The sequence below is a fragment of the Anser anser genome (assembly GCF_964211835.1).
Source record: "Anser anser genome assembly, chromosome: 8".
NCBI lineage: Eukaryota > Metazoa > Chordata > Aves > Anseriformes > Anatidae > Anser > Anser anser.
In genome coordinates, this window is record NC_139728.1 from 466,972 (window position 1) to 487,173 (window position 20,202).

The 20,202-nt window shown below is 41.8% G+C and overlaps 2 protein-coding genes across 10 annotated transcripts in view; both read left to right on the forward strand.

The window, feature by feature from the left end:
• Positions 1 to 637: 637 nt before the first annotated feature.
• Positions 638 to 17,434, forward strand: EPHX4 (epoxide hydrolase 4). 6 transcript variants are annotated; one of them, XM_083847510.1, is made up of 7 exons: positions 824 to 1,167; positions 3,621 to 3,706; positions 7,029 to 7,186; positions 9,219 to 9,347; positions 11,899 to 12,002; positions 12,937 to 13,085; positions 16,479 to 17,434. In XM_083847510.1, exons 1-7 carry the CDS (start codon positions 925 to 927, stop codon positions 16,711 to 16,713), a joined length of 1,104 nt encoding a protein of 367 aa, XP_083703636.1. In that variant the 5' UTR covers positions 824 to 924; the 3' UTR covers positions 16,714 to 17,434. The 6 variants fall into 6 exon arrangements, 5 of the variants coding, with proteins under 5 accessions (XP_083703635.1, XP_083703637.1, XP_083703639.1 ...); XR_014587757.1 differs by lacking the exons at positions 3,621 to 3,706; positions 16,479 to 17,434 and adding an exon at positions 9,436 to 9,548 and having other exon boundaries at positions 638 to 1,167; positions 12,937 to 12,970; XM_083847509.1 differs by lacking the exon at positions 3,621 to 3,706 and having other exon boundaries at positions 638 to 1,167.
• Positions 17,435 to 17,539: 105 nt separating this feature from the next.
• BTBD8 (BTB domain containing 8) overlaps positions 17,540 to 20,202 on the forward strand; it is a 42,017-nt gene continuing 39,354 nt past the window's right edge. For 3 of the 4 annotated variants that reach the window (XM_083847406.1, XM_083847409.1, XM_083847407.1), the window contains exons 1-2: positions 17,540 to 17,927; positions 18,016 to 18,192. In XM_083847406.1, the coding sequence (XP_083703532.1) occupies positions 17,818 to 17,927; positions 18,016 to 18,192 (287 nt within the window). In that variant the 5' untranslated portion in view covers positions 17,540 to 17,817. The remainder of the gene's footprint in view (positions 17,928 to 18,015; positions 18,193 to 20,202) is intronic. The other variant, XM_083847408.1, reaches the window with a different exon arrangement.

Below are 20,202 nucleotides of genomic sequence, written 5' to 3' on the forward strand. Positions count from 1 at the left end.
CCATGCTTCTTCATCTTGCAGAACTAACCAACTGCAGCATGTATCTGTGTTTTGATAACATGTAGGATCAATGGCGTAATATAGTCGTGCTTTATCTTGTAATTTTGGATTACATAAATTGTTCTAATCCTGAATTACTCTTTACCTATCAGTAGGTTCACACCTGATATGTGCTGACTGGCGCCGTTCTTTGTATCTCAGTATCTGTGGCCGCGTGTGTGACAGCCTCCTTGCCTTGTCCCTGGAGCAATTTGCAGCTAGTGGACGGGCATCAGCTTGGCTAATGTCCACCTTGTATGGCTGAGATCTCAGTAGCACATTGATCCCTGCTGGAACTGATCTGGTAACGATGATCCAATTTCCTCTGCTAGCAAATTTCTTGATTAGAATAAATTCTGTTTTTATAGATGTTCGTGCTGGAGCTCCGAATCGGCGTGTTTTTCAGAAACGGGCACGCTGACAGCATGCACTTAAGGTAGTAATGTATTACAGGCTGACCTTTCAGCGGCCAATTGCTAAGGACAGAAGGCAGTTTTACAACCACAGGGCTGCAAGCGCGCAGCCACCTCCCCGAGCTTCACTCCCTGCGCAAAGGAGGTGAGCGCGCCCCAACCCTCCGGCGGAGCGGCGTCGCCCCGGGCCCTCGCGGGGCATGGGAGGCGAGGCTGCCCCGCGTGGCCTGGCGCCGGGGGGAGCCGCTTGGCAGCGCCGGGGCCGGGCCGGGCCGCTACGGCCGGGGCGGCGGCGGGAGAGCGGCGCGGCGCTGTGCCCGGCGGCGGCGGCGGCGGCGGCGGCGGCGGCGGGGCGAGGGCCGCGGGGGGCCGCGGGGCGGGCGTGCCGCTGCCGCTGCTGGTGCCTCAGCTCGGGCGGCTCCTGGCGGCGGCGGCGCTCGCAGCCCCTCCCGGGCGGCGGCGGCGGGGCCCGATGGCGAGACCCAGCGCTGCGTGCCCGCCGCCCGCCCGCCGGCTGCTGGCGGCCGCCCGGGCGCTGCTCTTCTGGGCGCTGGTGTACGGCTACTGCGGGCTGTGCGCCTGCATCGCCGGGCTGCGGCTGCTCTGGAGCATCGGCCGGCGGCCGGGCGAGACGTTCCGCCGGGCGGTGCGGGAGAACCCTCCCGCCTGCCTCAACGACCCCTCGCTGGGCACCCACTGCTACGTCCGGATCAAGGTGAAGGCTCGGGGCAGGGCGGGAAAGGCCCGAGGGCGCCCCCGCGAGCGCGCCCCCGCCCCGTGCGCGCGGCTGTCCTGCGCGCTCCCCGTGCCCGCGCGTCCTTGTCCGTGTCCCTGTCCCTGTCCCTGTCCCTGTCCCTGTCCCTGTCCCTGCCTCTGTGCCCCCGGCCCGTCCCCGCGGGGTCCCCGCCGTGCGCAGGGGCCGCAGGGAGGAAGGGCCCCGGTCCTGGCCCCCCCCGGGAGCAGCGCCCCGCGGAGCTGGGGAGCTCCCGGGGTCGTAGAAGGCGCCGCGGATGTCCTCGAGCCGTATTTGGGGTGAAACGAGTGCCGAGCCCTAAGTTCTGTGGGGTCCGGGCAGGTGCTTTTTTTGCCAGGCGGCACTGATCCGAACTACCGAGCCTCCCCGCTGCTCGTGATCCGCCTGCTTTCTTTTTCCAGCATCACTGGGAGGCACGCACATGCTTCTTCACTCCTGTGCTGCATTCTTCTTCCCTATAGTGCCAAACTGCAAGTGGCTGGGGTGCTGGGAAGTGGGGACTGTGGCAGGACGGAGAGAGCTCTGGGGGCAAAGGGAACTCTGTCGATGTGACGGTTGGTCACGCTTTTCGGGCAATATGAAACCCGCTTGCCGTTGGCTACTGTATGGCTTTCCTACATGTATCCTACAGACCTGGACAGATTTCAGCAAAAGAAAGAACAAAGCGTGTTTCAGATAAGATGGCAATGACCTACGTGTGTCTTGGGGGACTGCAAGGATTGTTGCAGTAACAGAAAAAAGGGAACTGAAAGGAGCAACCGAAAAGGTAGAGGGTGGGCTTATTTTGGGGCATGTGACATTTAAACTGCTGCTGTGCAAGTGACGATCGAATCTGTATGGGTAAAGGCCATGTCCTTAAAAGCAATAAATAGATTAAAGTAAAAGCACTGAGGGTAAATCCCTAAAGGACACTAACTGAAAGAAGCAGGATGGAGGAGGGCGAACCGACTACCCATGGAATGAGAATCTCTGGAAGAGAACTGAGAAACTTCTGTTGTTTTAAAGGGGTCAAAGGCAGGGATGATACAGGGAATGGTGAAGATGATGTACTGGCCCTAAAATGTAGTGAGAAGGTATCAGCAAGTGCTTAGAAATGTACCACCATCTGTATTTCTAGGGACTCCAAATTCACTGGCATCCCAGAAGAGAAATATTAGTGTAACTTTGGGCAGAACTGAGCCAAAAGTTCCTACTATATCTATAGTGAATATGAAGATACGAAAACATTTTTTTCCATTCCAGAGCTCTTTCCAAAACCAAGATGTAAGTTCATGGCTTTTTAGCTGGTTGGTGACTTAGCAGTGCCAAGGTATTTCAGAGACTCTGAAGCATCTCAGGCAAGAAAAACCTGTGCAGTTGCGATCCTCAACATGACATGAGATCTTGATCTACTGCAAAGGCAGGGTTTTTTTCTTCCCTTTTTAAAATAGCAGCGATGGTGCAGGCTCTGACATTTGTTCAGGAGCTGTATGACCTTTCTTCCTGCAGTTTCTTTCACATGACTTCTAAACAGCATGTTGTATTTTGTGAGCTAAGTCTTTGCTGACTTCTGTATCCACCCCTGTGCAAGAATTCAGTAGCCTGGTAGGCATAATTTCAGCTTATTTACTGGACTTGACCTGGAGTTAGTGTAAGCTTGCATTTATTCACTTCAGTGGCATTTCAGTGTTCAGCATCTGGACTGCTAACAGTAAGTTACTTGCCTGCTGGTAATTCTCGTAAGACCCATTTTCTTAAAAGGTGCATCAGAAATAGTGGCTAGGGTACAAAGAAGATGATTACATTAAGGCTTTATTTTCTGAAGCAAGTCTGAAGCCTTGAACAGTAAAAGAAACAAGCAAAAAGTACTTACTTTGTAGTTGCTTAACTTCGATTTCTTTATGTTTTTAAGAATGCATGCCATCCTTTATTGTGCCACACTGCAGTGTGATGGTTTTAAATAGTTTTTAAATAGTTGCACAACCTTAGAAACTAAGCGAAAGTGTGAAAGTGCATTTAAAGTATACTATGTCTTAAAGTCTTTCCACAAAGCACATGCCATGTCTGTGTGAAGAAAGGTCCTAGTTCCTACAATGATCCTCACTGCCTAGTGCCCATGGGTGTGCTCTTTCAGACCATGAGTGTGCTCATGGCTGAATCGACACACAGTCAACACAGCTTGGCACGCAGCAAGGACGCCCTGCCCAGGACTGTAGCAGCTGGGGTGTGGGATGCTCAGCATTGCCAGGGGGCAGTGGTACCTGATCTCGGGAACGTGTTAGACTTCAGCTTTGAGAATTGACAATTCGATTTTTTTTTCAGGGACAATACATTGTTCCTTAGAGTATTGTCTAAAGCCATTTTCATTCTCAAATCCAAGTACAGCAGTTCTATGCAGCAATAAAAACACAATACTTCTTCTTCTCTCGTTCTAGGATTCAGGGTTAAGATTCCACTATGTGGCTGCTGGAGAAAGGGGTAAACCACTCATGCTGCTGCTTCATGGCTTTCCAGAATTCTGGTAAAACTCCCTACAAGCTTTCGTTGTATAAATGAGGCTGCTTAAGATATCTGAGAGTGATGATCAAGCTTAAATATCCTCAAAGTGAACTTTTTTATATATCTGTGAATACTAAAAGCATTAAGTTCTAGTAGGAAACAAACCATTGAAATTTTTAACTGCAGCAACCACAAAAAAAAATCCTGCAGTCTGACTTAACCCAACTATCTTTTTTTTGTATTGTCTGTACACTTTCATTCAAATTTTGGGGAGGAACTACTCATTTTTAATGAACTTCCCACTTGGAAAACACATAACATTTATACTGACATGGCTAAACTTAGGAATTATAGTAGAGGGTGCTAAAATGAGGATCCAAGATATGTGTGCAGTACGGATGGCTTTGTTAAAAATACTACATGTAAGTTTTAACTAGGGGAGGGGGAGAACTGTGAATTCTATAGGCTACTTTGCAGCCTAATTTCAGAGTGCTACTCAGGGAAGAAGGCTCTATTTTTAGTTCGTCATAAGATGAATGACGAATCACAACCAACCCAAAATGTTTGTTTGTAACAAAGAAAAGCAGTCATGTGTCCAGCGTTTGAACAGAATTGCTTGGGCTGTCACTGCCAGATTTGCCTAGTGAGGCACGGCATGCAGAACTTACACCTAAAATCAGTAAGTGAATAGAGGAAGTGGTGATGCCAGTAATTCAGCAAATTAAATGATCCTTTTCCTTTCTAAACTCAGATATGGAGCTAGGCTCCAGCGTTGGAATTGTGATCTTTCAAGCTGGACTCAGGTCATGCCATGATAAAGTGACCCAGGTAAAATAGAGGTCAGTTCTCTTCCCTTAGAAATTTCCTGGAGATAATAAAGGCATTGAGGATGACGGTAGAAAGTCATATTTATTACTTTACAATACATTTTCAAAGAAGCAGATTACTCTAATAATAAATTGCTAATTAAAAGTCTAAAAGCTGTAAACTTTGATTAAAAGTCAGTTAGACGGAGGGGAGTTGCATATTCTATGCAAGTATTATGCATATCTTGCATAACGTGTATTTAACGTGTATTCTAACATAATAAGACAGCTGAGACTAGAGCTAATTTCCCCTGCAGTGGGAATAATATGCAAAATTCAGCATTTTATGTATTTATTCTACTGAGATCCAGTGTATTGTTTTCAAAATTCAGAGAGCTGTTTTCATGGTTTGCAATGGTAAATGACAATTAGTCTATAAATTAGTCACACTACAAATACTGATGCTAATTCAATTAGTGCAGAATTTTAATGCAAGAACAGAGATTGTTCTGAGAGCATGTAATAAAATAATCACAAGAGATTTTAAAACAGCATCAGCTTTGTACTGTTTGACTAGCAAAAAAAATGGATAAAAATGGATAAGATTCACAGTTACAATTCTCAATTGTAACAAATCCTCTGCCTTCAAATGTCTCAAGGTTATAAGTAAGACAACTATAACCAGACAACACTGACCTTAGTGAGTGACTGAGTACATCTGAAGATGAAAGATCACTAAAGAATATAATGCACCAGAGCCACTAAGTGCTTTAGATGTACAAGAACTTGAAAATCAATATCAATTTTGTGGAAAGACAATATTCAAATATTTGAAAATGAGCATGATGTATTGAGACAGCTGAGTACCTATAAAGACATGTGTTAGCTCCTAGATTTTATACAAGCTGCCCTTCAGAAATAATGTGATCAAAAAGTCACAGAGTAGTTTCCATTATTCAGCCTTATGAAAATGAAGGCATCCACCAGCGTTTCCAAATTATGCCTGCAGAACAATTGTCCAGTAGTTACATTTCAGATAGGGTTAAAGGATTTCTTTGGATATAAAGCCCAGTCAGCCAGACATTTGGTGACTGATAGACTGTTGTGAAAACAGGAGATGAGGATAGCAACTAGACATGTTTCTAAAACAAACGCAGTTTATTTATTTATTTATGGGCTTTGTTGATTATTCTTACTCAGGTATATATGATAGCTGCAACAGTTACCATGGCAAATTCAGCTTCCAAGTTATTGTATAATGCCTTTAAAAATTTAATTCCTAGAGATCTTTGCTAAGTCTTGCATTTGCATTATACAGCACTGACATGAAAAGATTCTGACTGTTCTGTTTACATGAATACAAATTTCTATAATTAATGGGTATTATTGTAATATTACTTACGGTATGTTCAAAATCCCTACTAGGCTGGAGGCAAAGCTAAAGTGGAACAGCCAATGGACTGATATAGACACTGTTTGAATTAAGGTAGAATTCTGTGCTTCTGATGATTCAAATGCATTCAGATAAATATCATTTATCTGAGACTATTGAAACGAGAGCAGAAATAAAAGCTAGATCCTAGCAAAGAGGGATTCAGCCATTGTTACATAGACCTAGAAGTGTTTTTCGTGTACCTTTCTATTGCAATATAAGATAAGGCCATGTCTTTCTTGGTAGTGGCTATTCTGAAATTTAATTGGTTTAAATTAACAATTGAAGGCAGGCAGTTCTTGTAGGATCAAGCCTTCCATTTTCTTATTGTTTTTGCTCTTATAATGCAGTCATCCACTCAGTATGTACTAAAACAGAATGAGGAATAGCCCAGGACTTACTAAGTTCTTTACCTTGTATGTCTTTAAAGTATGTAATGCTATCACTTTTCCATAGAAATGCAAACAATACAATACTTTATGCAGTACCAACACACTGTGAGATTGCTCTGGAACAATTCTGGTAGTATAGCAATACAGAGGTGTACATAACATAAATCATATGGAATTCACCAAGTTCATTCGTTATTCATTGTATTTCTTTCTTTGGTTAATTTAGCATATGAATTATCTGACATTCCTTTTCTGAAGAGAAAAAAAAATCTGTCCCTTGAGGCATATTTCTCTAGTCTTACCAAAATTTGCATGTGAACAAGCCAGGGAGGAAAGAAAGCTTGTCAGACCTTTCTTTTTGGATGATATTATGGTTACAAAGATAAAACAGAATACTTCTCTCTGTGCTCTGGTTGCCTGCTTCCTTAGCAACAAAGGGACCACGCCAGACTCTAGAAACCATTGAAATATCCAGGCTCTGGCCATGCCCCCGCTCTAGCAGCTGCATTTCCTTACTGGAGAATTCAAGAAGGGAGCACAAAATTGCTGTAGCCACAAACAACTATCAGCGTACCACAGAAAGAAAAAAGAATCTCATTGCAAACAAAGCCATGATAACTTACGTTCAGCTATCTGGGAGCAAAAGCATTGACTGCATTTTAGTATCATACTGCTTGACCTTATAACTCCAACTTTTTTTTTCCTCTTTGTTAGGTATTCTTGGCGCCATCAATTGCGGGAATTTAAAAGTGAATATCGAGTGGTGGCCCTGGATTTGAGAGGTTATGGAGAAACAGATGCTCCTTCTCACAAAGAAAATTACAAGTTAGATTGCCTGATAACAGATATAAAGGATATTTTGGAATCTCTGGGTGCGTTAAAAGAGAAACTACTCAGATCATAGACAATTTAATTTTCTGGGAAAAGAAAACACATTAATATCTATAATTGATTTCAAAAAAAATGCATTCTGTTTAACATATACACGTTATGGATATGTATGGATATAAAGCTAAAGATACTCATATTTTATGGACGATTATCAATACTAGTGGAAAAAAATTGTTTTCCAATTGTCACATGTATGTCTGCGTAAACAATATGTAGAGATGATTTTCCGTCATGAGTTTAAAATGCTGTGAAATCCAGCAGGACAAACCTTTGGTCTTTTCCCCTAACTAAAAAGACTTTCACTTACTCCTACCCATTGCACTCAATGGGTACTGTTGTAGATTAGTCTAATAGCACTTGCAGACAAGAGAACTGGTATCAGGTGAAATTCTTCTAGCACAAACAAGATAGAATAAATGTTGTGGGCTTTACAAATATGGTGACAGTGCATCTGCTGTGTTAAGAAAAAAAAAATCCCAAAATACTACTCCTGCATAGTAGTCAGTGCACAAGAGCTGAATCCCCGTGTCATACAGCAATGAAAGCAACAGAAGGAAGAACAGCGAATACATTGCTCTCTGTGGCAAATACACGGTGTGGTAATCTTGAACTAAAGCAAGTGTGCAAAATTTGCTCCTCCAGTTCAGCAGGAAGTATAGCTGTTCTGGCAATAAACTAACACCTAGTGAAGGGTATTTCTCCTCTGTACCAATAATAGATGAGATTAGACCCATTCTCTGAACCATTTTAATTCCTTGGATACTCTAGGGATACAGTGCTAGGGATAAGTACAACTTCCTGCGTTTCACATGAAGAAATAGCAGAGCAGTGATGCCAGTCTTAAGGTTTGAATTTAGGATTTGCTTTGATTGTGATATTTGAATAGCATCAAAAAATTGGGCAAGCTGTCCCCACACTGTGTTTACATTTTCCAACTTTCACTGGTTGTGTTAATCTCCATGGTAATGCCATGGTTATGCTTGTGAAGTGCTCTCATCATAATGCAATTTCATAGGGATTTAAGTATTTCTGGGGGAAAAAAAAAAGTATTTCTGAGGCTTCCTATCATAGTTTGTTCTAACCCCAAGGTAAATTCTTTTGGAGAACTTGATTATATCACAAATGCTCCATGAGATTTCTATTCAAGAGGGGTTTTAAGATGCTTTGACAACTGTGTCCAAATTTCTGTCAGAATTCAAAACATTTGGGCTTTTATACATTTTATTTGTAGCATACATACTCAGTATTACAATCCTCAAGGAGGATTGTGATGGCATGTGAGACTGTAGTATGTATTCTAGGAAGGGTTAAAGGAGGAGTAGTTAGGCTTTCAAAAACAGTCATGATTTTTCCTCCTTTTATTGTTGCAAAAGTCCCATTTTCATCAATGGAAGAATAAGTAGATGAATGCTAAGAGCTTTTAAAATTGCCATTAAAACAGCATGTGGAAAAGTGCTACAAGCCTGCTAAATATATAAATGTGTTTAATATGTATATGTATTATATATATGGCTATTAAGTGTAATTCCCCCTTTTTGCATAATGGTGGTGTTTAGTCCTTAGATAACCTCCCATATTCAAAGCAATTCATAAAGATTAATTTTGTTCAGGAGGGGCTCAGGACATCTCAGTCTTTCTGTTTGCAGTTTCAAACTTCAAACTCCCTAAACACAGTAACTGTACATGCATTATAATGACTGCAGCTTGAATCATGCATTTGACCCTGAATTAGCTGATATGTGAACAGTGTGGCTATTTGGATGCCAAATTACTTCAGCTTCACATTTACACTTCAAGTGTGATTGAAGCTAAATTAAATAATTTTAATTATGTGCTAAATTTTTAGCTATAATAATGCACTATTTTTTCTGCCTTTAGTAATGGAAGCAGTGCAGTATTACATAGTTACATTAATACATATGCTGGACCACCTACTTTACCCAGAAATTGCAATATTTTTTATGGATACAAATTTCACTGAAATAAAAGCACAAATCTGTGTTTATGTGGTAGGATACAACAAGTGCGTGTTGATTGGCCATGACTGGGGAGGAATGATCGCTTGGTTAGTGGCTATATGTTACCCTGAAATGGTGACTAAGCTGATTGTGGTTAATTTCCCTCATCCTTCTGTGTTTACAGGTGAGTTTTATAATAGTTATAATGTTACATATGTATATGTGTTAACCCAGACTATTTGCATTTTCATTAAGATTGTGTTTTCTTTGAGGTTGCTTAAAGAAGAACCAACTACTTGCTCTTCTAGATGTTCAGCGGATAAGTTACCAGAACTCAGTCCTTCTCACAATCTGGAGTGTATTTTATGAAGCTGTAAAGTATTAGGTATTTTACTTTGGGAAAAAATTTACTGTAGGAAGTGGGAGTGTTTGCAAGCAAATTTACTGATCTTTTTTCTTAGTCCTGGAAGGTTCACAAAAACATAATTTTCATGTACATGAACCTGGCAGGATAAAGTTCCCTGAACATGAATGTGTATTGCATTATGCCTAGGTTAAGGTCTCACTGCATTATTATAACTACAAAACAGCCTTTGTATAAATGACGATCAGACTTTTAGAGTTTAATCCTGATTTAGGTGACAAATGAAACTATGATCTTGTACAATATTCACTGCAACAAGACAACTTCTTCAGGCTACATACTAGAGGAGTGTGCTAGCAATGAGTTCAAAAACGGTGCACTAGCGGAATTTGTTGTATGATAGGCTTTGAGCTTGTCTGCTACCCAGAATGACAAAATATTTCGTAGGTATTAGATCTATGTTCAGTAGTTACAATGACAGTAGTATCTCATTGATTTTAATTTCTTAAATTGCAGACTTTATACTATTTCCATTCTAAAGTCACCCCACTTGCCCAGAAATAGTTGAGAAAACTCAGTGAAGCTTTAATTTTCATCTCAGAACCATTCATACCTATTGTTCTCACAGTGTTCTTGGCCACCTTTCTATGGTATTAAAGAATATTTTGCCAGGTAGTTAAGCTTCACTTACCCAACGAAATGTCCATTCCCCACCACTGGAGCAAGCAGGAGCTTTTGCAGCATTTTCACTGAGATTGGGAGCCAGGCTGTACAGAAGCAAAATACATATTACTATAGCTTTTCTTAGTATTTGTTTGCATATTTTTAAAAGTACAAAACATGTTATGTAGCTTCATAAAGTATCCCTGGATCAAATTTGTTTGACTGTGGATTAAATGAAAATAGCTTATAAATGGAGTATTCTCCATTGCCTTTAACATCGTAATCTTTACTATGATAAAAGTCTGGGTTTTAATTATTTTTTTATTTACACAATTAATTCTGTAATAGCCGTTAACATCCTCCCAACCACTCGTAAGGGATTATTGTATTTATGCATTTGAAATCACGATCTTTCTTTGTGCCTTACATATCACTACTTTGGGCACACCTTAATGACTTAGTTACTTAATGCATGCCATTTCTCATTGCTAACTGATAGCAATTATGATACCAGATTTTTTGAGAGTTTCCATCTCAGGATTTTTTGACTTACCACTACATTCACATATTCTAACATCAATGGACTGGTAACAGTGCTGTATTTGTTAGATTAAGCAATGAGGCGGGGAAGTCTCCCTATTAGAAAATGGTGATTTATCCTTTCCCAATATTGAGAAAATCTCTATAATCCTCTTAGTAAAAATAAATTTTAAAACAAAAACTTTGTATGTCACGCAATATTGGAAATATTTTAGTTTAATAACATATTTGGAAACATAATAGTAATATATTAGCACAGAAAAGTCAAGTAAGCATTATCGATGATGGTCCATTAATGGAAAAATGTAATGACTGATGCAGTTTAGGAGTGTGTAAGATATGAGTGCTTAGAAGGTGGCTGAGGCTCCAATTTACTTTTTTTTTTTAAACCCATTTTTATTCACTACCAGAATGGGAGTGCAATTTTGCTTTTCTGAATTCGCATATCTAAAGGATAGGTTCTAGACCTCCTGGTATCTGCGTACATTCTGTGCTTGCTTTGAGAAGTTAGACACTTGAATGTCGGTGTTGGCTCTTGCAATTTATCAGAGACATAAAATTTCAGTTTCAAAAAAGAGATTGCAAATTTGGCTGTATCACTCTCCTGTTATATATTCTTCAATGTCTTTCAAAAGTGGCACTGTAATCTTGATTACGGTTCTTGAAATTGCCAAGAAAGAAGACTTAGAAAAATTCTGTCCTTTCATGACCAGGATTGATGCTCCCTTTACAATGTAAGTGGATTGTCATCTACAGATTTCTGTACATCACATCTTTGATGACAGAAATACTGAAATGACAGAAGTAATACTTGCATTTATGCCTCTTATTCTACACCTGAAAAAATGCCTTGGACTCGCTATACAAATAGATCTCTAAGTGAAAATCATATCAAGCAATTAAACTCTCAAATGTCAGTGCTCTCACCCAATCTTTGGCAGGCTTCAGTTTTGCTGTCTGTTTCTATTACCACTTATAAAACAAGAAGTATATTTTAATGGCCACATCATATACTTACTCCTGAAACAGTAATCATCTTATGTAACATAGCATACTCGAACGTAGTATTTTTAAAGCATTCCTTTAAGTTTAAAAAATAGTGATATTAGCAGTAATTTGCTTTGAGTCATCAGTTTTCATTTTTAATTCATGGGCATTTTTGTTTCAGAATACATTCTACGACATCCATCACAATTGATTAAATCTGCTTACTACTTCTTTTTCCAAATGCCATGGTTTCCTGAATTCATGTTTACAGTAAATGATTTCAAGGTGAGCAAACTGAGTGCTCTTCTTTATATATTTAACTGTCAGTGATGGAAGAATTGCCTACCTATGTTGGTGCCTTCTGATGTAATAATTACTGGAAAAAATAAAGAGCTTTCTGATTTTTCTTCAGTTGTATATATTTATACAAAGTGGAATATAAGTGTATACCATCTGTGGGATTCACAATTGCTTTTGCATTTCTGGCAGGCATTCAGGTACATACATCCTTTTAACCTCCATCTCTACTGTGTGTTGCTCCACCTCAGTAGTCAGCTGGTAACATTTTACTTCTGCCAATGCTGTGGGACACATTTGGTGCCTGGAGAACTCCTGCTGACTTAGCCAAAGCTTCCTGTGAGTGGTGGGCCATCCTCTCGTCCCTCACTGCCTGCTTCAGGGCAGGCAGCCTGGGAGTCTGGCTAGCACATTCTTCCAGGTGATTAATCGTGCCCGAGAAACCAATAAGGCCAACACCTTACATAACATTAAACAATCAATACAAATGTGTAGAAATGGAAAAAGCAGCTGAAGGCATGCATCCTCCCAGACGCATGCAGCCCCGTACCATGCTCCCGGTGCTGCATGCCTGTGGGACCGCGAGGTGGGGAGCTCCCATCTCCTCCCTCCCAGCCTCTCAGCTGCTGGGGCCCATCCCCGAGAAAAGTGTGTGCCTGCAGCCTGCCTCTGCCTCTCACGTTGCTGTGCAGAACTGAGTAACTTGGTGATACTCATGTTTGCCTATACTTCAATTATTCTGGAGTAAGTTACACCAGAAATAAGTTTAGTGTGTGCTTTACATATAGCTCTCTAATAAAAGCATTTGAACCATTCATTCTATTCCCAACAACGTATAAATAGATTTTAGAAAGATGTGTCCTCTTGAAGGAGAAAAATAACATTTCTTAGATATCTTAGGCTCTTTATTCCTCCTTTGTAGGTTCTGAAAAGTTTATTTACCAGCCAGGCCACTGGAATTGGAAGGAAAGGCTGCAGATTAACAGCAGAGGATATCGAAGCTTATCTCTACGTCTTTTCACAACCCGGAGCATTAACTGGACCCATCAACCACTACAGAAATATTTTCAGGTCAGTGTAACATTCCGCAACAAGGTAAAATATTCTAGAGACCTCTAGAGGCCAAAAACGTTATTGTATCTTCTGCTACCAACATAGAAGAGAAAAAAGCCAATTGTTTTCAAAGTTTCAACAAGTGATGAATGCGTTGAGTGTCAAGCAGCCCAATGCAAAGTTAATTTTATGATGTATCCACGCAAAACAGTGAAACAACCAGAGTGCTGGTAAGGAAAATCTTTGTTCACAATCTGATAAAGTGAAGCCTCTTCCTCGCTGACAGAACTCATGGCAATCACAAAAATTCATCTCTAAACAATACTTGCAAACAAGTACCATTGATGTTAATTTCTATTATAGCTCCAAGTAAGTTACCCTCACTTTTCCTTGTAACTTTACAAAACTGTGTCTGGCTTCAATTTTGTTGTGCTTGGGCTGTTTTTTATAAAAACATTAGTTAGTTTGTTTAGTAACTAACCCCTTTTACTAACCCCTTTTTTTTGTTCTTGCATAGATTTCATATTGCTCACTGGCACCACTGAGCATGTATAGCAGGGAGCAGTCATGGAAAGCCAGCATCATAGGAAAGATTTTTGCAAGCTTAATATTTTCTCAAACAGTTTTCTGATCGTTTTAACTTTTGTGGAAGTCACTGGCTTGGCCTTAGTGGCTGACACGCTGTGGTTATCTACCAAAAGCTTAACAGGACCAGAGCATCTTTGATTCTGCTTATTCTCTATTTGTGACTTGCAGCCTTATAGCTAGCTACAAGGAATATACCAAGAGGAGTGGGTTTGAACTCTTTAGTCCGTTCCTGCCTCCAGGCTTCAGCAGTGCTAAACCTCCTGAGTGCCTCTCTAGCTTTCCTAAACTCAGCAGAGTCTCTGCAGTAGATTAACTTTTCATTTTCCCTGGACCACGCTTAGTGCCACCCTTACTGCTCTTCCTGTGCCCTCCATGCTGTCCCTGGAACTACACAGCAGGGCCCCAGCATAGGGCTAACGAGGAGCTAGGGAGGCAGGAGAACCTAAGCCTTGCTCGTCACATTTGCTGCAGCACCTCGCACCTGTGAGCACACATGAACCAGCTGCTTCTCTGACAGTGACAGGGAAGGAGCTGTGACAGCCGGTAGCTGGATTGCTGTGGGATTCTGATGAGATGAGAAGAGTTGCACATTTCAACTATTGTTTCAGGCTTTTTGCAGGCTCAAGAAAGAAAGCTTAGTATCAGTTATTAATCAGAATGGATTTTCACAGATATTAATTACTGTTGATCACTATTAATTACTGTTAATCACTACTAATTCCTCTGTGTGTGTATGCTTATGCACTGTTTGGTTTATTTTTTTGATGAAAGTGGGCTAGCACTGGTCGCTTACATGTGACAGGTTTCCAATCCATTGCTATTCATCTGGAGTTTTGGCTCTTCGGGGCTTATTTTTTCTAGGAAGTTATTTCCAAAGAGATGATTGAAATCACCTACTTCCATCCATCATGAGCACATTCTTGTATAAAAAGCACAGCAATCCTTCCATTCACTGTACTTTAGATACAGGCCCAGGAGAGTTTTCCTAAGGCAACAAATCTTGCAAGGCACTTAGCACAAAGGAATAATAATGAACTGTACAGTAGTGAAAAATATACATAAAAATAGTAAAGGGATCCAGAATAGTTTGAAACTTAAAGAGATTAATGTAAATGTACTGAACCAGATCATCAGATAACCAGTTTAAAAAAACGATACTATGAATGAGCTATGGTTCAGTGGGTTGGGTCAATTTGGTTTGAAAAATGAGATCTAAATCCACTGCTACAAAAGTCATTTTAAGAATTTTCCAAGTTCATCCATCAAAATGAAATTAAATAATTATGTGCAATTAAATAATAATGTGACATTTCATTAATAATTATTGATGTTATATATAAGTAGAGAGGAGGAATGTCTTCAAAGTCTCCAGTTTTGTCTTACATTAAACTAATGCATGCCATCTTTGTTCTTCGTCTTTCCCTTCTTACAGAGTATAGTTTCTTAACTAACTCCCAGGTTTCAACCTAGCACTCTAACTGTCATAACAGTTCATTCAGAATATCATTTTTATACATTATTGGTTTAAAATTGTTGTTTGGGCATCAGCATAGTAATGATTTGTATCTGATCACAGAATCTGTTCTGAATTGTTGCAGCTTGTCTGTTCTAATATGTGGCTAAGATAAAGTAATTCAAGAGTGGATATAAATAAAATTTTCAGCATCTCTGAAATAGATGCTTTGGAATAAATTCTGATGTGCTAATATGATTTATGTTGAAATAGTCTTTCATTTGTACCTATTTGTCTTCTACCATCTAATGTCTACCGTTAACATATGGAAGCATTTGTAAAGTAATTCCGTTTAAAATAATTGTATTACATAAAAATAATGAAAAGCTTTTATGGGAAATTTAAATGGGTCATTGTGGCACTATAATTTTTATTAACATTTTACCTTCTAAGGGCTTTTCTTCAAAATATCAACAAAATGACGTATAACGTATTTATCCTTAAACCAGTTTCAGTCTGCCAAATCTCTGGGTTGTGATGTTCGGGTTTTAAATAGATTATTACTCCATGAGAGGCAAATTTTTAAGGAACAGTGTTCTTTCACAGATTTAGGTACATAAATCCAAGGCCTTCAGAAACATACTGTAACTCTTTGGACAAAGAACTCTATTCCAGTTTGAAAGTTATCATGAATTTCATAGAGGAGTGAATGTAACTGACTTCAGTTCAGTATTGCGGTCATCAGTGCTCTATAGAATATCTTTTTCTAGAAATACTTTTACTTTTAGCTATACCACACAGTATTTAATTTTGATTAGGTCTGAAACACCCTAGCTGCTGTCTTCCACAGTGTCTAAAAATGGCAGCCTGCCATTTCCTTTACTTTTTGGGAAAGCAGTTGGGCTAGTCAGGATGATTTGAACACATATTCTAATTGTGAATCAAAGCATCATATTTCATTAAAACCTACTTACAGTAAACAATACAAGTTCAGAAATTTGCTATAGCATTCATCAATCCAGGGAAATCCACTGACCGACAGTGTTCTGGCCACATTGTTCTACGTTCCCTTTTGCAGAGACCATGTGGCTCCTGAGCTCTGCATCTTGAGGAAGCACCATTTGTGCTCCAAAAATAAGACCTCTGTTGCAACCAGCTCCTGAAATCAGACACGTAACTTTAGCATCCTTAAAAACAGTTAGAGTACTTTGAGTCACATTAATGTTTTATTGGTGTTGTAGAAGATAATACAGAACCTGGAAAGCTTGCAATAAGATTATATGTATTGATTTCAAAAGCTAAGTTGATTGAAACCTGTCTTGGTGATTTCTATAAAACAAGACTAAACTAAGTATATTTTATTTTTAAAGCTGCCTACCTCTGCAGCACCATGAAGTCATCATGCCAACCCTGCTGTTATGGGGAGAAAGAGATGCGTTTATGGAAGTTGATATGGCAGAAATTACACGGATTTATGTTAAAAATCATTTCAGATTAACTATTTTGTCTGAAGCCAGTCATTGGCTCCAGCAGGATCAACCTGACATAGTGAACAAGTTGATATGGACCTTTCTAAAGGAAGAGACGACAAGAAAAAGAGAATGACTGTTTGTACATGTTCTAAGGGGTCTACATAAAAGCTCTTCAGATTTAAAAAGTAATTGTTATCAGGGCCATATTTCCAGCTTGCCTTCTATTTTGAGCTCTGTTAGAGAAAAGTGTTTTCAATGTACTGTACATTCGGACACCAATGTTACTGCTAAAAGAAGTGAGTATGAGAATATCTGATACCAACATTGGTTTTACCTGTATACTTGTATTTTGCACATAAAAGCACCTGCCTTAAGATATATGTATTTGTACAGAAAGAAAATCACAGAAAGTTGCTTGGTTTTGTTTTCTCCCTTGCTTTACAGTCTCAATGTATGGTGCCTTTTACAAATTTATAATGAAAGAATGGAGCGGTGCCATACAGAGGGAAGTCATGGGTTGTCATTCTCAATTTACCTGATTCTTTTTTTTAATTTTACCATTATTTACCCTTATTTCACCATTAAACAGTTACTAACTCTTTTTATTATCTGTATTTTAGCATATTGAATGACTGAAAACTTTCTGGGCACATTTCTAGTCTTCAAGTGAATAATGACACAGATCTTGTTGTATTGTTGGATGCAGCTGCTTTGTGTGATGTGTTTTTTTCTTTTTGGACTGAAAAATGGGAACCTGTACACTCAACATACCTGAACAAGAAGAATGAAAAATTACGAGCTAATGTGTATCGAGTCCACCTTTGTCCAATAAAATGCAACTGACACTACTCCCTTTATCTGGCTTCCTACGGAGCGGTTTCTTAGCGAAGCTTCCAGCTGGCCTGGGCTAGCCGAGGTGCCTGGGCACTGAGCAGCCGTGCTCATGCTCTCGGCGGGGGAGCCGGGCCGCGAGGCCACGCCTCCTCCTGCATCGCCCCGCCCTTTTGCACTGCCGCGCCTCTCTGCATCGCCCCGCCCCAGCCTCAGGGGAGGGCGGGGGCAGGCGGGCCCCGCCGCCTCCCGTTGGCGACGGGCTGCCCCGTTCGCTGTGCGGCGCTCCCTAGGCTTCCCCGCGCGGCTGACGGCGCCGGGCAGCGCGGGGCCGGTTGCGCCTTCGCAAGTAGCGCGGGGCGCGCAGCCGAGGCACCGTGCGTGATCGCCGCCCCGCCTGCGGCACATGGCGCGTTGCGGCGGCGGCTCCGCGCCGAAGGGCCCCGGCCCGGGAGCGACGGAGCGGCAGCGGCTGCGGGAGGCGCTGGCCGAGCAGCTGCGGCGGGACGTAGGCAGGTGAGCACGGGGCGAGGTGGGGTGGCGGCGGTAAGACGGTAACGGCGCTGCTAACGGCGCTGCTAACAGCAAGGGTGCGCTCCCGCAGGCTGCTGGCGGAGGGGACGCGCTCCGACGTGACGCTGCGGGCGGGCGGCGCGGCGCTGCGGGCGCACCGGGCCGTGCTGCTGGCGCGGGCGCCGCGGCTCTTCGCCCCGCTGGGCAGCCCCCGGGAGGCGCTGCGGCTGCGCGGCGTGGGACCGGCCGAGCTCCGGCGCTTCCTGCGGTGAGTGCGCGGCCGCGGCGGGCCGGGCTCCCCGTGCTGCCTGCGGGAACGCCGGCTGGGGGCTCGCCCCTTCCCAGCAGCCTGCGGGACGCCCTCCCGTAGCTGCCCGCTTCGTCACGGGTTTGTAAAGTGCGGGCGGGCTTCGGAATGGGACCGGGGGAAAAGTTGCAAAAACCCCGAATGTGTCCTTTAAACCGGCTGCGGCTGTTGGCACCGCTGAGAGTAGGGCTGCCTGGTGGAAACAGCGAAGGAAGAACTGCTGAGGGGTGCCCGGCCCAGCACAGCGCGCTGGGACGCCAGAGCCAGGAGTACCACGGCGGGGCAAGCAAGTGGTGCGAGGGTCGGTGTGCTGCCCCTGTGCCAGCTGTTCGCAGCGATGGGACGTCTCACGGGGCTGCCTAAACACTAGGCAGATGCCTCTGGGGTGCTGGCTGCTGCTGTACTGAGCACAGCCGTAGGCACTGTCAGACTTCAGAAGACATCAGGATGTGCCTAGAAAACGCGTGCGCTTCTAGGCTTTAGAGAGTTGGCAAGAGGAAGGTGTTGCAGTTGTAGAGTTTAATGCCTAAAGTAACATAGGCTGACCTCTCCCTATTGGTGTCATCCATCCTTTCCTTAAAGGTGTAAAGGCAGCAGATGGCTAAAATACGTATTCAGGATATTAAAATTGCAGTAAGTATGAAAGAATACTTTTTGCACTGAGAGCAGCATCTAAAACACAGTCATTGTAGTTGGGCAGGCCGATGAACAAACGGGTGTTTGTCAGTTTCCCACTACAGCCTCAAGCAGGAGCATCGGCCAAGCAGCGAGAAAGAAAACGGGGTTTGTCTTTAGATTTTTCTTAAATTCATCCTTAGTTCAGTTTCATTAATTTGCTTCATATTCGTGTAAGTGGCAGTACAGAAGACTTCCATGCAGAAGCATGACACTGCAAATTAAAAACATATATATTTTAATTTTTAAATTGGGAAATTATTGGGAATAATGATTTCATTACCTGCTGTTATATTATACCTTTGCTTTCTTACTGGTAAGCACTTGATATGTCTACAGTTCATAAACATTTGCTTTCAACTTTGTCTGCATTTGCTGAAAGGCAAATAATGATCTCCAGAGTATTGCAGGTTCTCCAAAAAGTATGCTTTTAAGTCTTGAAAAACATCTTTTGATTCAAAACAGTTCATCTAAATATAAATGTTTTTTAGTTCTTAAAAACTCTTTTTTGAAAAGAGTTCTCAAACCTTTCTAGCCTTAAAGTCAACCTCCACACATACTCTGAACGACATATGAAGTGCATTTTGCAAGACGGTTGTTTCTTCTTCATCTTCAATGCTGTTTGCCACTTCAGCTTTTGAATTCTCTAACTTAGCACACTGTGGAAATGTGTGTCACAGAAAGCACTGAAGTTGGACGGACATAAATGGCTTTAGACCAAGGAAAAGAAGCAGCACTGGTTGAAAAGAGCCTAATTTCGTTGTTGGACTGATGACTTCTGCTTGTAGCGATGGTACTTACAGCTAAGGTATAAATGACTTCGATCTCAGCAAATCCAAAATAATGCCTTGATTTACAGCTTGAGGTTGAGAGGAATCAAGCCTACTTCATCTCCATGCTGAGTTGTAACAAAGACCTTCATAAAGACCCATTCTTGTAGTTGAGCTCCTGAGAGAAAGTTGTAGTCTACAAAAGTTGTAGGTTTTATGGTTATAAATAATGTTCTTCTATCAAACAGAAGTGGAAGCCTAGTGTAGTATTGAAGCATTCATCAAAGCTGTAGAAAAAATCTCATTCCCACTTCCTGTTTGCATTTAGCTTTTCTTTTAGCTTTCCTTTGGGATTTAGGGATTTTTTTTCCCACAAGCTATATTCGGCTCGCACCTCAGCGGGACTTACTTCCTTTGGGCCCCTGTCCCTCTTAATCAGGAGGGACATAAGTTACAAGTTACTTGCGTGCTGAAGGCTGTGCAGCTCCTATTGCCAAACTTCTGAGCACTTTTGAGCAGGGAGGAG